Source organism: Vombatus ursinus, unplaced genomic scaffold, assembly GCF_900497805.2.
Source record: "Vombatus ursinus unplaced genomic scaffold, bare-nosed wombat genome assembly UNPS02015255.1, whole genome shotgun sequence".
NCBI classification, from domain to species: Eukaryota; Metazoa; Chordata; class Mammalia; order Diprotodontia; family Vombatidae; genus Vombatus; species Vombatus ursinus.
This window is the reverse complement of record NW_020955033.1, coordinates 14,023,803-14,037,830: the sequence shown is the minus strand read 5'-3', so window position 1 is coordinate 14,037,830 and position 14,028 is coordinate 14,023,803. Positions and strand designations below refer to the sequence as shown.

The 14,028-nt window shown below is 37.0% G+C and overlaps 1 protein-coding gene across 1 annotated transcript in view; it reads left to right on the top strand.

Annotated features, from left to right (window-relative positions):
• Positions 1-7,304: 7,304 nt before the first annotated feature.
• The window catches only part of LOC114031784 (desmoglein-1-like), a 42,197-nt gene continuing 35,473 nt past the window's right edge, over positions 7,305-14,028 (top strand). The window contains exon 1 of the mRNA XM_027846896.1: positions 7,305-7,519. Within this exon, the coding sequence (XP_027702697.1) occupies positions 7,472-7,519 (48 nt within the window). The 5' untranslated portion in view covers positions 7,305-7,471. The remainder of the gene's footprint in view (positions 7,520-14,028) is intronic.

Sequence of the window (14,028 nt, the reverse complement as noted above, 5' to 3'; positions counted from 1 at the left end):
GAAGGAAGGAAGGAAGGAAGGAAGGAAGGAAGGAAGGAAGGAAGGAAGGAAGGAAGGAAGGAAGGAAGGAAAGAATGGAATGGAATGGAAAATAGTATGCTTCAGTCTGTATTCATACATAAGTTCTTTCTCTGAAGGAGACAGCATTTTTTATCATGAGTCCTTTGGGATTAGCTTGGATCATTGTATTGTTGAGAACAGCTAAGTCATTCACAAATTCTTCCTTGTACAATATTGCTGTTACTGTGTACAACATTCTCCTGGTTCTGCTTATTTCAGTTTGCATCAGTTCATGTAAATCTCTCCAGGTTTTTCTGAAAGCATTTTGTTTGTCATTTCTTTTAGCACAATAGTATTCCATTATGTTCATATACTACAACTTGTTCAGCCTTATCCCGACTGATGGGCATCCCCTCAATGTCCAATTCTTAGCCTCCACAAAAAGCTGCTATAAATATCTTTGTACAAGTAGATCCTTTTCCCTTCTTTTGATTTCTTTAAGATATATACCTAGCAGTGCTGTTTCTGGGTCAGAGGATATGAACAGTTTTATAACCTTTTGGGCATAGTTCCAAATTTCTCTCCAGAATGATTGGATCAGTTCACAACTTCATCAGCAACACATTAGTGTCCCAGTGTTCCCACCTTCCCTTGAACATTTATCATTTTCCTTTTCTGTCATATTAGTCAATCTGTACATCTTTTTATGTATGTATTTTTAATACAAATGTCTTCCTAGAACTTCTATAAGGTTGTGAAACTTGTAGGCCCACAATCTCTGAAGCTTCAGGTGTTCTAAATAGCAGTTGAAATACATAGGGGTAGTTCCAGCAAACCATAATATATTTTCCACATTCTAGGATGGTCAAAAAGTATATCCAAGAAAATATCCAACTGGTTAAAAAGATGTCTTGGGCATGTACCAACCAAAGGACAACAGCCTTTGTTTTGCATTGATACCCACTATCCAAGAAATGAGCCTTGTATGATGCTTAGGGTCAGATCTAGAGAACTCATGGTTATTTATGAATTTGCAAGCATTCTGCAAGGAGACGTCTAAGGCATTTTTAAGAACTGCCAAGATAAAGCTAGGATGAAGACTGACATAAACCAAATTATTCCAAGAGAATTTGACAGAGTAGAAAACAAAAAGTTGCCAAAAAGCTTCATCCAGACCAAGTAACTCACCATATAACTCACCATCACAAACTTTCCCAGATGTACAATGTGATTAATTGCTGTAATGTTTAGAACAAGCAGCTTTTGATTCCGGAATGTGTGATGTTTCCCCTCCCATCTCAGCTGCACATATATAAACTTTATCTAGTGGGTTTGAAGCTTACTTAATTTCACTTGTTTTTTTTTTTATGCATATAAAGCTTAAAACTGCACTAAGACTTTTGGGACACCGTGTGTGTGTGTGTGTGTGTGTGTGTGTGTGTGTGTGTGTGTGTGTGTGTGTGTGTGGTATATTTTTGAATACAGATCCCTCCTTAGCATTTTAGGGGCAAGGTTCACCTATGCTCCAGGTGAGGTGTGAGGGATAGGGTCAAGAAGAGGATTGTTGTTGGGGGGCGGGGTAGGAGTCAGAATTTCTGTGTTGCATCCATTCCTAGCTAAAAGATGTGATTAGACAGAAGGGAGCTTGGGTCAGCCAAGCAAACCTGTAGCCCCAGGGACATTGGCCAGATTGGCAAGCCATAGGAGGACAAGGAGATGGATGGGAATGAACATTAGATTCAAACCACTCACTTAAGAATTGAAAAGAATACTCAAAAGGATGACAACCAAGATCACCTAGTGATTAAGTATTAAGTATCAAGCCTGGATTTCTGATGTAATGGCTACAATAATGGACTTGGAGTCAAAAAGACTTGTGTTCAAATCTCATCTCTGATACTTATCAGGATGACCATTGACAAGTCATTTCATCTTGAAGCCTCACTTTCCTCAACTGAAAAAATGTGATGAAATGAAAAGACAATACCCTAGACACTATCTTGTTTGCTTGGATTTATATCCCTAGCACTTAGCATGGTTTCTCATACATAGTAAGTACTTAATAGGTGTTTTATTCACCTAAAAACAAACAAAAAAACCCCAGTAAAGTAAAAAAAAAAAAAGTTTAGGGGAAAGCCTAAGGGTCCAGCAGGGGGCCCATACACAAAGCCTTCTACTACCACTTGGTGGTAGGTGCCAAAACTAGTATTCCACTGGCAGGCTTTTGAGGACCCAGAATCCTTTCCATGCCACAGTCAAGTATCACAGTAGGACTTCAGTAAAAGAAATACCATGATATTCAAAGATCTCACATAATTTGGCTCCAACCCACCTTTCTTGCCTTATCTCTTGCTACTCCCCATGATAATTTACTAGCCAGACTGGACTTCTTTCCAGACTCACTTCTTGTCCCACTTTCTGTTGTCTTCTCATGCCTTGGATCATATTACCCTTCATGCCTTGAATGGAACTCTTCTCAACCTAGCTCCATCTATTTCAAGGATCAGCTGAGGTGATACCTCCAGATTTCCTTCCCTTCTCCAAATGAAGGTGATATCTCCCTCTTCAAATTTCTTATTACACTTTACTTGAATCTCTCTGAACTTCTGTTTTCTCACCTGTAAAATAGGAAAAATATATTTATATCATCTATCAGTGAAAAATACTGTATAAACATAAAGTAGTTACTATTATAATCAGTATTTTTACCTCATTATTCTCATCTTTTTAATGGGGTTCAAATGAAACAATCCTGGACAAGTTGCCATCCTCCTATTTTCCCCTTATATTCAATGTTTTAGGGATTAACCAAGTGAATAAAATAACTGCTGTACATTCATCCTCCATAGGCTACCTGAAAGAATCCTCAGTACAATTTGAACAGCAAAGAGGACCACGAAGTTGGTATAATTCTCATCCTATTCCTCATAATTTTTTTTTCTTTGACCTACTCCCTATATTTTGAAAACGTTTTGTTCCAGGAAGCTTCAAGGTTACAATTAAGATAGCAACAATTATAAAAATCATTGTTTTTAAGTATTTACAAATCAATTTCATGTCTGGGCAACTATGGGTGAGTTTGGTCCATTAAAATTATCCATTCCCAGTACAACTCTCCAGAATTTTTGAAGCATCCTCATAATTGAGGCATAGGGATTTGTTGTCTATCAGTCCATGAAAGACAGTAAGCTCCTGATGTGTGATGGAAACCACCAGGTCATGACTTGCTAGGTATTTGACACAACCTAAATTTTTTCAGGTTGTAGTGATATATTATACTGTTCATCAATTCTTTATGATTGTTATTATTTTATTACTCAAGAACGGTTCCATAATATGCAAATGGCTAGGCCTGCCATGACATATTAACAAGATGAAATAGTATATAATTATTAAATGACAATTATGTGGATTATGTCAATGTTAAACACATATTCATGTATACATACTACATGTATGGATTTATATGTGTGTGTGTGTATATACATATACATATATATACATATACATATATATATACATATATATAAATCATGGTCTGTAATACTCAGCAGGGCTTCTTAAACATTTTCCACTCACGACCCCTTCAGCACTTCTTAAACTCTGGGTTATGACCCAGAGTTTGAAAAGTGCTGGACTCCAGATTGAGAGAATAGACTTTTAAAATCATAATAATACGACATAGACATAGGTAGTTGACCTCATTTTAAAGGTAGAACAATTGAGGCCCAGATAAGTTAAGCGACTTATCCGAGGTTACAAGGGTAATAAATCCAAATCTTTTGACTAAGGGAGAAGTGTTTTTTCCCCTATACACATAACCTTACATGTCTATACCCACGCAATGTATTTAACTAAATAGTAACTATCTGAAGTGCTTAGGTAGTTTGGTGGGAGAAATATGTATAGGCTTCCTGGACTTTCATTCAAATCTAACTGTATTAATAACTATCTCCTGTGTGTAATTAGTAGGGTCAATCTCAATGGTAAATAGTAATAATACTTATAATAAATGTAAGTTACAGTTAATAGTTCATTTTAAGTTGGCATTAACAATATTTTAAGCTTCTAAGAGGATTGAAAAACATAGAAAATCGATGTAATTATGAGACTATTGTTTCCTGAAAAATACAAAGATAATCAAAGCATTACAAGAGAATCCTGATTAGTGCGGTATTCCCCATCAGTTTTCCAAGGAAACTCTAGACACAAAGAATCACTTTAAAGTTGGTGTCATTTTTGAGAAATCAGAGTGACTCTGGGCAGGGGTATGCTGGTAAATGTTTTAACAATCAGCTCTCCAAAAACACATGACATACTTTTAAGGTTAATCTGCATTATTAACATTTTCTTTAACACTTTCTTAAGTGTTGAAGATCAATAAAACAATAAATCAAACCCTGATTTGTAGTATTTGCCAATTTTCATGGTGTAAATACTTACACTGAAAATTTAACAATCGGCTCTGCCTATATAAATTGACTCCAGGACCCCCCTGGCTCTAGAGGGAGTAATAGGAGGTGGCCACAAAATGGTCATCTGGTCCCACTAAACAATGTCCAAAATCATGTTGAGATTCCATGAAGCAAACCAAGGAAACAGAAGCTTGGGCTCAACTGTGTTGTGGGCATTAACAGAGGGTTGGCAGGACCAAGGGCTGAGGTTAGGCATAGTAAAGGCGTACTATATGTCAGACATGCACATGGCATAAAAAATGACAGTGGAAGAATCTGTAGTAGGGGAAGGGTTCACATTCAGAGGATTTTAAATTAGCTAGGCTCATTGGGCAAATAGATATCTATGAAGAGGAAACTGGTTATCAGAAGAAATATAATAAAAAAGTGTTTACTATTTGCCAAGCCTTATACTAATAGCTGAAGATAGAAAAAGAAAGGCAGTCTCTGCTCTCACACTCTAATTGAAAGAGAAAGTATATAAAAGGAAGTTCAGTTAAATCAGCAGAAAGGCCAAGAAATCCTAACAATGCTGCAATGGGAAAGATGGCAAAATACTAAGTCAGATGACCGAGTCAAGGACATAGAGGCAGGGCAGATAGATGACAAGGCCTATTGGTCCTCCATCTCAATGGAAATAATAGAGGTTGTGATTCTCATTTCCTCTAGTAGTGAGCAATCAAGCAGACCAGATTAGTTGTGGGTGTCCTGGGACCAGGCCAGGGGGAATGGGAAAAAGGGGAGGGCCAGTAAAGGCATGAAAGGGAGTGAGTTAGTTTATTGATAAGGGGTAAATGAGAGAAAGGAACTTTAAAGGAAAGGAGTATATACACATAACTGGCAGAGGCAAGTTCTTAAGAATTGAGGACAGTAGAAGCCTATGGCAAGCCAGAACCCAATAATAAGGCAGATGCTGATTTGTACAGGTCAGATTATGATAGGAAATGACACAAATATGAAAAGTTATAGGACAAGTGGTGAGAGATAGCTTCACTCTCCCACTCTTTCCCTACTCTATCATCACTGTTTCCCAGGTGACTTTCAAGGGAGCAGCTACTGGTGCTCTAGAACTATGGAATTCTCCCACACTCCCTCTCCTGGGTAGTGTCTAAGAGGCTGCCATTTGAGGGATGAGCTGAGAGCCTATTGTTGGGACAAGGCAATTAGGGTGGGATGGAACCAGGGGATGTGTTTGAGACAACACCTGAGAAGAGACTAGAACCATCTATGGAAAAAGAGGGACGAGATTATATGTTTATGCTCCAACTCAAGGTCCAGTGGTCTACATCATTCACACTCTACCAGTAAGATGGATTGGCCATTTCCTTTTGCATCCTTCAGTCATTTTTAGGTCATCCAATTTTACTGCTAGCTATTATTGTGAACACATCATGGAGTGTCACTATCTGAATTCACTAATGACAAATCTGGCCTGAACATGACAATTCATTATTTTTTTTGTATCAGCAAAACCTTAGCAGGGCAACCAATTATTCATTCCCAACTGATGTTTTGCTAAGACCTGTCAAAACAGGGGTAGCCTTCTCCTCCCAAGTTTGCAGAGATCCACAATGAGTAGTAATTAGAGCTCCATTTATGCCCCTGTAAAGTTGAATGACTATTCTTTTCTCATGCACACATGAAGGAAAGGCATCTTCCATACAACAGACACCCAACATATTACCTTATGCCATCTCTTGTTCACTTCCTAATTGTAGACAATTTATGTATTCCTATCCAGCACTAACAGGGTGCCAAACACCCCTTCTAATTGCCTACCTCAAACCATTTCCTGGGGAAGAAAAGACATTCTGAGAATGATTTTAAACTTGCAATCAAACACTGCCCCACAAGAGCTATCACTTCTTTTCACAAACCCAGGCACCTCATTCCATTTCCTGTCTTTACATGTGGGTGGCCAGGTCTCCAGCAGACTTCCTTTATTCTAATTGGCTGACTCCATAGAGTCTTGGCTCAGGCTGTGCTGTGTTTAGCAAGTATTTTTAACCTGGCTGACCTAAACCACAGTTTTCTCTTATGTTTTGATTGGGTTTATCTGGCTCTGGTCAATCTTGACTGAATATGTCCTTAAACTTTTTTATTATCTATGTTTTTAAAAAATTCTAGGAAAATCAAGTTCTAATTCTGGCTTTCTTTGCAAGTGTGTGGAACAGGGACACAAATAAAGAAAGAAAACTGAAGAACTAATTTGGAGGAGGGGAAGAAAAGCGGTCTACAGAGAGAGCTGGGCTTAAGCAGGGCTCTTAGGGTACACCTGTTGCCACCAATAGGAGTCACAGCAGAAACCTGAGAAAACTTTGGGAGTTAAATCATCTAAGTCATTTTCTTTCTTCAAATAAATGACAATGTGATCTCTCAACTTTAATAAAACCTTCAAGCTATTTAACCATCAGCTTAGCAAATACATGACTCCTCCAGCTTATCCTTTCTCCAAGTTTTCTGGCGTCAAATTTGATAATTTCTCCCTGTGATCTGAAGCTCTGATTATGCACAGTCACCAGAATATGCACCTTGCCCATAACCTATGTATAGACTACATTTTCTTTTTCATGGGATAAGGAAATAAAGGCCCTCTTATTACCCAGCACAGTGGTAAGGAACTTGTTCATTTTTATCTTTTTCTAGGTTTTGAATAATTTTAAATGATTTCACTTGAGAACCTCCAGAGAAGGAGGGAAACTTCTGTGTCCCACAGAGAACTGCTTCCAAACTAGAAGGGTGTGTCCCATAGCTTTTACCTGGGAGCAATAATGATCTTGTCAGGCATTTCAGTGAGACCAGCCCAGGATTTTGGGGTGGGGATACTGACTGGTTATACGTACCTTCAGTCCTTCCTTCACAGGAAGGCAGAAACATCTCAAAGCCTGCATGTAAGAACATCTACTAAGATCTTTTTTTTTTTAATTAGGCACCAGAAGAGGGGGGGTGGGAAGAAAAAGAAACAGAAGTCAAAAACGTAACTCCCTGATACTTGGATGTAAGAGCAATCAGAAGCGATGGACTGGTTCCTGTACAGAACCGCTGCTGTTTTGTTCATTTTAGGGGTAAGTAAATCCATTTTTTAAATCAATAAAATTTGTCTGTATAGCTAGTGAGACCAATTTTGGAAGAGGCGACTTAATGCTATAGCCTGAACTAACAGTTCATGTTAATGACTGGGATGATTTTTATAAGTCATATTTGCAAATTAAAGTTGTTTTTTTTTCCTATAAGACTGTGCCGATGCCTCACTCCGGGGCCAGTCTTTCATTTTACACCTCAAGATAGTAACATACCAAAGACATGTTGGATTTTGAAAATTCTTAGCACTGCCTAACATATTGAATGGTTACAATTTTGAATACTGGTATAGATGAACCTTTTCAATTATTAAAGCATTGACTCTCTCTCTCTCTCTCTCTCTCTCTGCCTCTTCCCTCCTCCTCCCCACCACAACCTGGGGATAATACATTGCCAAATTTTAATCAAGGAAATAAAACAGGACTAATTCATTCTGTAGACATATGTAACTACTCACTTTTGTAAAATGAAGAGTCTGGGTAAGATAAACTCTTAAGACCCCTTCTAGTTATAAATCTCATGATTCTAATTACCCTTCTGGAACCCAGCATGGTCAGAGCATAGGCATGATGGTTGCAGAGATTTTCTTGAAAGCCCAAGTGTGTCCAGGGAGGGGAAAAGTGATTTTGTTATATTTGATGGTTTCAATAAAAATGACAGTAGAGAAGATTTATAAGTGATGCGGCATGTAAAATAACTGTTATAATTAAAGGGTTATCATATAATTATTACTATGTCTTTTCTCACTAGTGTAAGGTCAGTTTGGCATAGTGGAAAGGAATTGGACTTGGGGTCAGGAGACCTTGGTTCAAGAACTTGCTCTGCTCAAACGCTTTTGTCTCTGTGACTTTCGGAAAGACAACCTGAGTTTGCTTATCTGAAAAACAGGAATGATAATAATAATAATAATAATGATAATAATAATAATAATAATAATAACCAGCACTACCTACCTCACAGAATAGTTATAAGGAAAGCACTTGGGAAATGTTAAAGCTCTCTATAAATGTGACCTATTATTATTATATCTTGCTTCCAACACCTGTAAGCCCAGGAACAAGTCTTTGCACTTTCCTGGGCCTCAGTTTCCCCCTTCATAAAATGGAGAGGTTGAATTAGAGCCTTCCAGCTGTAGATTTATGATCCTATATTCCCAAGGCCTGACATGAAAAGTTGTACTCAATGGTTGGAATATTACTTAGGACAAAAATGTTGAAAAGTTTTAAGTATATTAGGATATGGTCTAAATTACAGAATCATAGAATTTGAGAATTAGAAGGAACCTCGACAATCATGTATTCTAAACATTTCAATTTATTTAAAATCAGTTTTTCTTTTTTTTCAAAACTTAGGAAAATAGAACAGTCCTTCAAAGTTACAAGAGAACAATTATTTTCATGGGAAGTTCTGTTTTTTAATGTATATCACACCATGCAAATTCCACACAAGAAAAAAAATATAAAGTTCATCCTTTATAGAATATTAACAATAACTTCTTGGGAATTTCATCTATAAAGTACATAGTATTATATACATTTATTTCATATTTTGAAAAATGCAGCAGAAACACTGTCTTTCACAGAAAGGTTAAAGTAATCCCAAAAGGCAGGTGCCAGCTGAATTATCCTTGAACTTGGCAGGAGACAGTGTTTTGGTTCATATTTGTTTCTACTTGGTTAACTTAGGTCTGGAATGTTGGTTCTGTTTAATAACAAGTTAGGTCTTTGATTCAGTGAATGGTGGTTAGCTAAAATGGAGCTGATGGATTAAAATGAATGGCAACTTGAACGAATTTAACTACAAGTGAACTTCATGAGTTGGTAGTGTGTCTACTTTAAATGGGCATTATGCTAAGCATTAGCTTCATTTCATTAGTCTTTCACAGAACTTTTGGATTTGTTAATGGGGGAAATGGGAGGGGAAATCCCTCAATCCCTCAACATCCCTCAAATTATGACTGCATTGAAGCAGCTGGTGTTGCAATGGATTGAGTGCTGAGCCTAAAGTCAGGAAGATCTGAATTCAAATCTGGCCTCAGACACTTACTAGCTGTGTGACCCTAGGCAACCTCTGTTTGCCTTAGTTTCCTCAAGTGTAAAATGAAAAAAAAAAACCTTTCAGGGTTGTTGTGAGGATCTAATAAGAGAATCAAATTTGTAAAAATTAGCCAATACCTGGCACATGGTAGGCACTATATAAATGCTTATTCTTTTCCCCTTAAAGTATTCCATATGAATGGGAATAATACTGGTATCAGAAATTAGCATAAAATTGTTTCTTTTCAAATGACAAATATTTTCCCCTCCACTTCCATGTAAATTCAGTTCAATCAGTTATTTCTCATCATGGATACAGTAAATTAAAATTTGTTTTCAATCCTTTGTATAACAAATTTCTTGACTCTATTGGTAATTTAATTTTTATGTATGTGATTTTTCTAATTAATTATATTTTCATTCTATATAATAAAATTTCCACTCTATATAATAAAATCTCCCTGCTAATTCAGTAATCCTTCAATTTCCCTTACCCCCCCCCCAAAAAAGTCAGTCTTTCAGAATCACATGCTCTCTGCATTGTTCTTCTATGGAAAGAGGCTTTTGGAGTCTTTGATATATCTCAATGAATCTGACCAGTTTTTATCTTTCATTTATGTTCAACCCAACAAACATCAATTAAACAGGTTGTGTCTAGCAAACTATGACAGGTGCTCAGAGATATGCAATGTTTAGATAAGGTTTGGTCCCTACCCTCATAGAATTTATAACCATGTTCTACTTGGCAACAATTACTTTGTCTTCATATTCTTTTTTTGTGTTTTCCCCAAGTATTTTATTTTAGAAAAATTGTTTAATTTTTCCCCTTGATGTCTTAATCTGGAAGTTAATTATTTTCCTTCTTTGAACAATATAAAGACATTGTGATCTTACAGTTTTACTCAGCTTTATTCATTTTATCATACATATGTATTTACATATATATTTATATGCACATATGTACACATACATATATATTTTAACTAAGTAGTAAAGCTGTCAGAAATAGTGAGATGAGCTCCTAGTCATAAATTCAGTGGTTACTTGAAGCAGTGCTATAAAATATTCCAATGAATGAGAACAGATTAAAAAGTTGGAAAACAAGGCCTTAAAACATGTCTAATACGGTATACATGTTTAAATACAGAAGGTGGTCAATATGATAGTTCTTCCCATAACTTTTCTATCAACTTCATTATGAATTCTGCTCATTACTAAATGGATGTCAAGGCATTCATGGCCTCCTGCATAACAGAATAAAGTAGTATGAATCTACACCAGGAAATATTCTCTACACTGTTGTGAAGATATTCCAGAATACGTTGAGTGATTTCTTCCCCACTTGAAAGCATTTCTTATGCTTAGCAGTATCTCTGTGATGGCCCCCTTTCATGAGACATGGATTGGCCACACAAAGGCATGCTTTATTGCTGGTTCAGCTCATTTATAGAGCTAGAAGTATCAAATGCTGTTTCTACTCTTTGAGGGGAAAAAAGGAAATCTTTTATAGATTAAATTAAATCTGTTATATAGAACCCAGAGCAGCTGGCTTTAGAAGCAGAGAAAAATTCACAAGAGGCCAGAAAAGCTTATCAGAGAAGTTCTAGGCAACAAACATTTATTAAGTGCATACTCAGGGCAGGAAACAAAGCTAGCTGTGACAATAGGCTATAATCTCATGGCCAAGGACTAGAGAGAATGAAAGCAAACTCAAAGGAAATGATCAAGTAGTAGTCCAATAAACCTAATCTACCCAGCTTTCATTTGGATTCTTTTGTTACTATGAGATTTTGTGTTCATTGGTAATATGAAGTTCATCTGTTGCTGAGAAGTTTGTGTTCTTGTATGGGGAGTTATTGAAACTTTCTGTGGATGGATGTGAAAGTGGAGAAGGGTGTGGTATGGTAAATGTGGGAGGGGCCCAAAACAGCCAGTTGAATTTATGCAGACCTAATGATTTTTTTCAATTACTTGCAAGTTTCCATCTACAACGAACTAATCCAAATCAGGGCAGAACCCAATGTCTGACTGCACAATGGCAAATTTTTTCATCCTCATAAAAAAGAAAATTTTTTTTAACTCTAGGAAAAAAAAATCTTTGTTTCCTGGATGTCAAGCTTGCTAACCCATAGAAAGTGAAGATTGTTTATCAGTTTAGTTTCAGCTCAAGCTTTAGATGACATCTGACCACCTGGAAAATTGTGCTCTAGTCTGAGCTCTGCTTATCCGTTTAACACCTTTTAAAAAAAATTTCTAGATTCAAATTATAAGAAGGACCTAATTTTTCAAACAACTTGGTCTATGAGATTTACTTTTGCTGGAATATTTATTGGTATTGCTATCAAAACAATCAAGAATCAGACACCCTTGGTTCCTATAATCTTGGCCTAACTTATGATGCCTAAAACAAGTAAGATGAGAACTGATATCACTAGACCAGACTATCTGAGAAGCAAAAGGATCACAGTATCATACACAGGCTCATGGATTTAGAGATGGAAGGATCCTTGGAGGGAATTTTACTCCATGTTCACGGCCCTATTTCTGATTTAATCCCTCATTCAGCAAGCATTCACTAAGTACCACCTACTATATGTCAGACACTGTGATAGGTACAGGGCATCAAAAGATAAAAAGGAAATAGTATCTGCCTTCAAAGGGCTTAGAGTCTATTGGGAAGACAACATGTACACATACAAATGTAGAAAAAAGAAATACAAGGTAATTTCAGGAAGCAAATGCTAGCAACTGGGGTGGGATTTGGGAGATGATGGGGAAAAGGTAGCAAGGAAAAGTCTTACCCAGGAAATGGTACCTGATCTGACTTCTGAAGGATTCTAAGAGGCAGAGGTAAGGAGGGTGGGTTTTCCAGGAATGGAGGATAATCTATGCAATCTATACAAAGGCATGGAGAAGGGAAAAAAGAATGTTGTGTATGAGAAATAGTAAGAAGGCCAATTTAGCTGTCACACGAAGAGTATGAATGGGAATAATCTATAATTACCCTGGAAAGGTAGGATGGGGCCAGGTTGTGAAAGCCTTTAAAGGCTAAACAAAGTTTATATTTGATTCTAGAGATAGAGGGAGATGTGGAAGTTTGTGGAGCAAAAGTGTGAAAACTTAAAAATATCTGCCCAGATACACATGCATCGCAGTGATAGATACCATGAAAATTGGTGCATGTTCAAATATGTTACAAAAAGTGGACGTAGAATGTCAACGAAGGCAACTGTCAAAACTGTATTTGAGCACAGTTATTTCCATTTCCAGAAGGCTTATGCGAACTTTTGTACCTTATTCCAAACTAAAAGTTAACATACCTTATTTTTTTTTAAGTCCATCTTTGAATGAGAGATAAGTACTGACTTTTTCATCAATAATGCCACGTGGAATCTTTCCAACTCAATTCAAGAAACATTTGTTAAATTCCTCTTATATAAAATAGAAGCCATGGTGCTAGGTGTTGGAGAGGATACAAAGTTTACCTAAGACATAACCCCTTCTACCTTGGAACTTTCAATTGAGTAAAGTGACATGACACATACACAAATAACTGTACTACAAATTGCCACTCATAAATGAGATGCTAACAAAGTTTGGTACAAGGTCTACATGTAAAAAAGACATTAAAATTTGAAGGGGTGGGGAAGAAGAAGCAGCATTTGAGTTGGACTTCAATGAATGATTAGGAATTCAGCAGGTAGGGTAGCAGGCAGAGCTGGGGAAAGATGGTGAAGAGTAGGGAGTCCTAGGCATGGGGCATGGTGTTATCAAAGGCCCAGAGGTAGGAAATTGCAGGGCAAATTCAGGGGATGAAAAGCATTCCAATTTGGCTGTAATTATAGAATACATGGAGGGGAATAGTATACAGTAAGTCTGGAAAAATAGAGAGGTACTAGATAATGGATGGCCTTATTTGGAGAAGTTCCAGAGCCTTCCATAGTGTATTGCATATCTTAGGCACTAAAAAAAATCTGCCATATGAGTGAATGTAGTAGTTACAGCAGCTATGATATTATAGTAGGAGCATCTTAAGTGCTAGCAGAACTCCAGGCCCTGGGACAATCTGACAACACTTCCAGCTTTTACTCTAACTGTTCCCCATGCCTAGGATGTAATCCCATCCTCCCTCTACCCCTTAGAATTCTTTGTGTCCTTCAGAATTCTGCTCAAGGGGCATCATCAACATGAAGCTTTTCCTGATCCCTCCCACCACTTATTAGTGTCACTAGTGCCCCTCTTCAAAAAATTTACCTTGTATTTAGTGAGTGTATATATGTTTGCTTGTATTCATTTAAATTCATATATGCATTCAAATACATATGCCTGTATACATACATGTATATATGTATGTGTATATATGTATACATGGATGCATATATGTAAGTAGCTATATATATGTATACATGTACACACACACACACACACACACACACACACACACACACACACACACA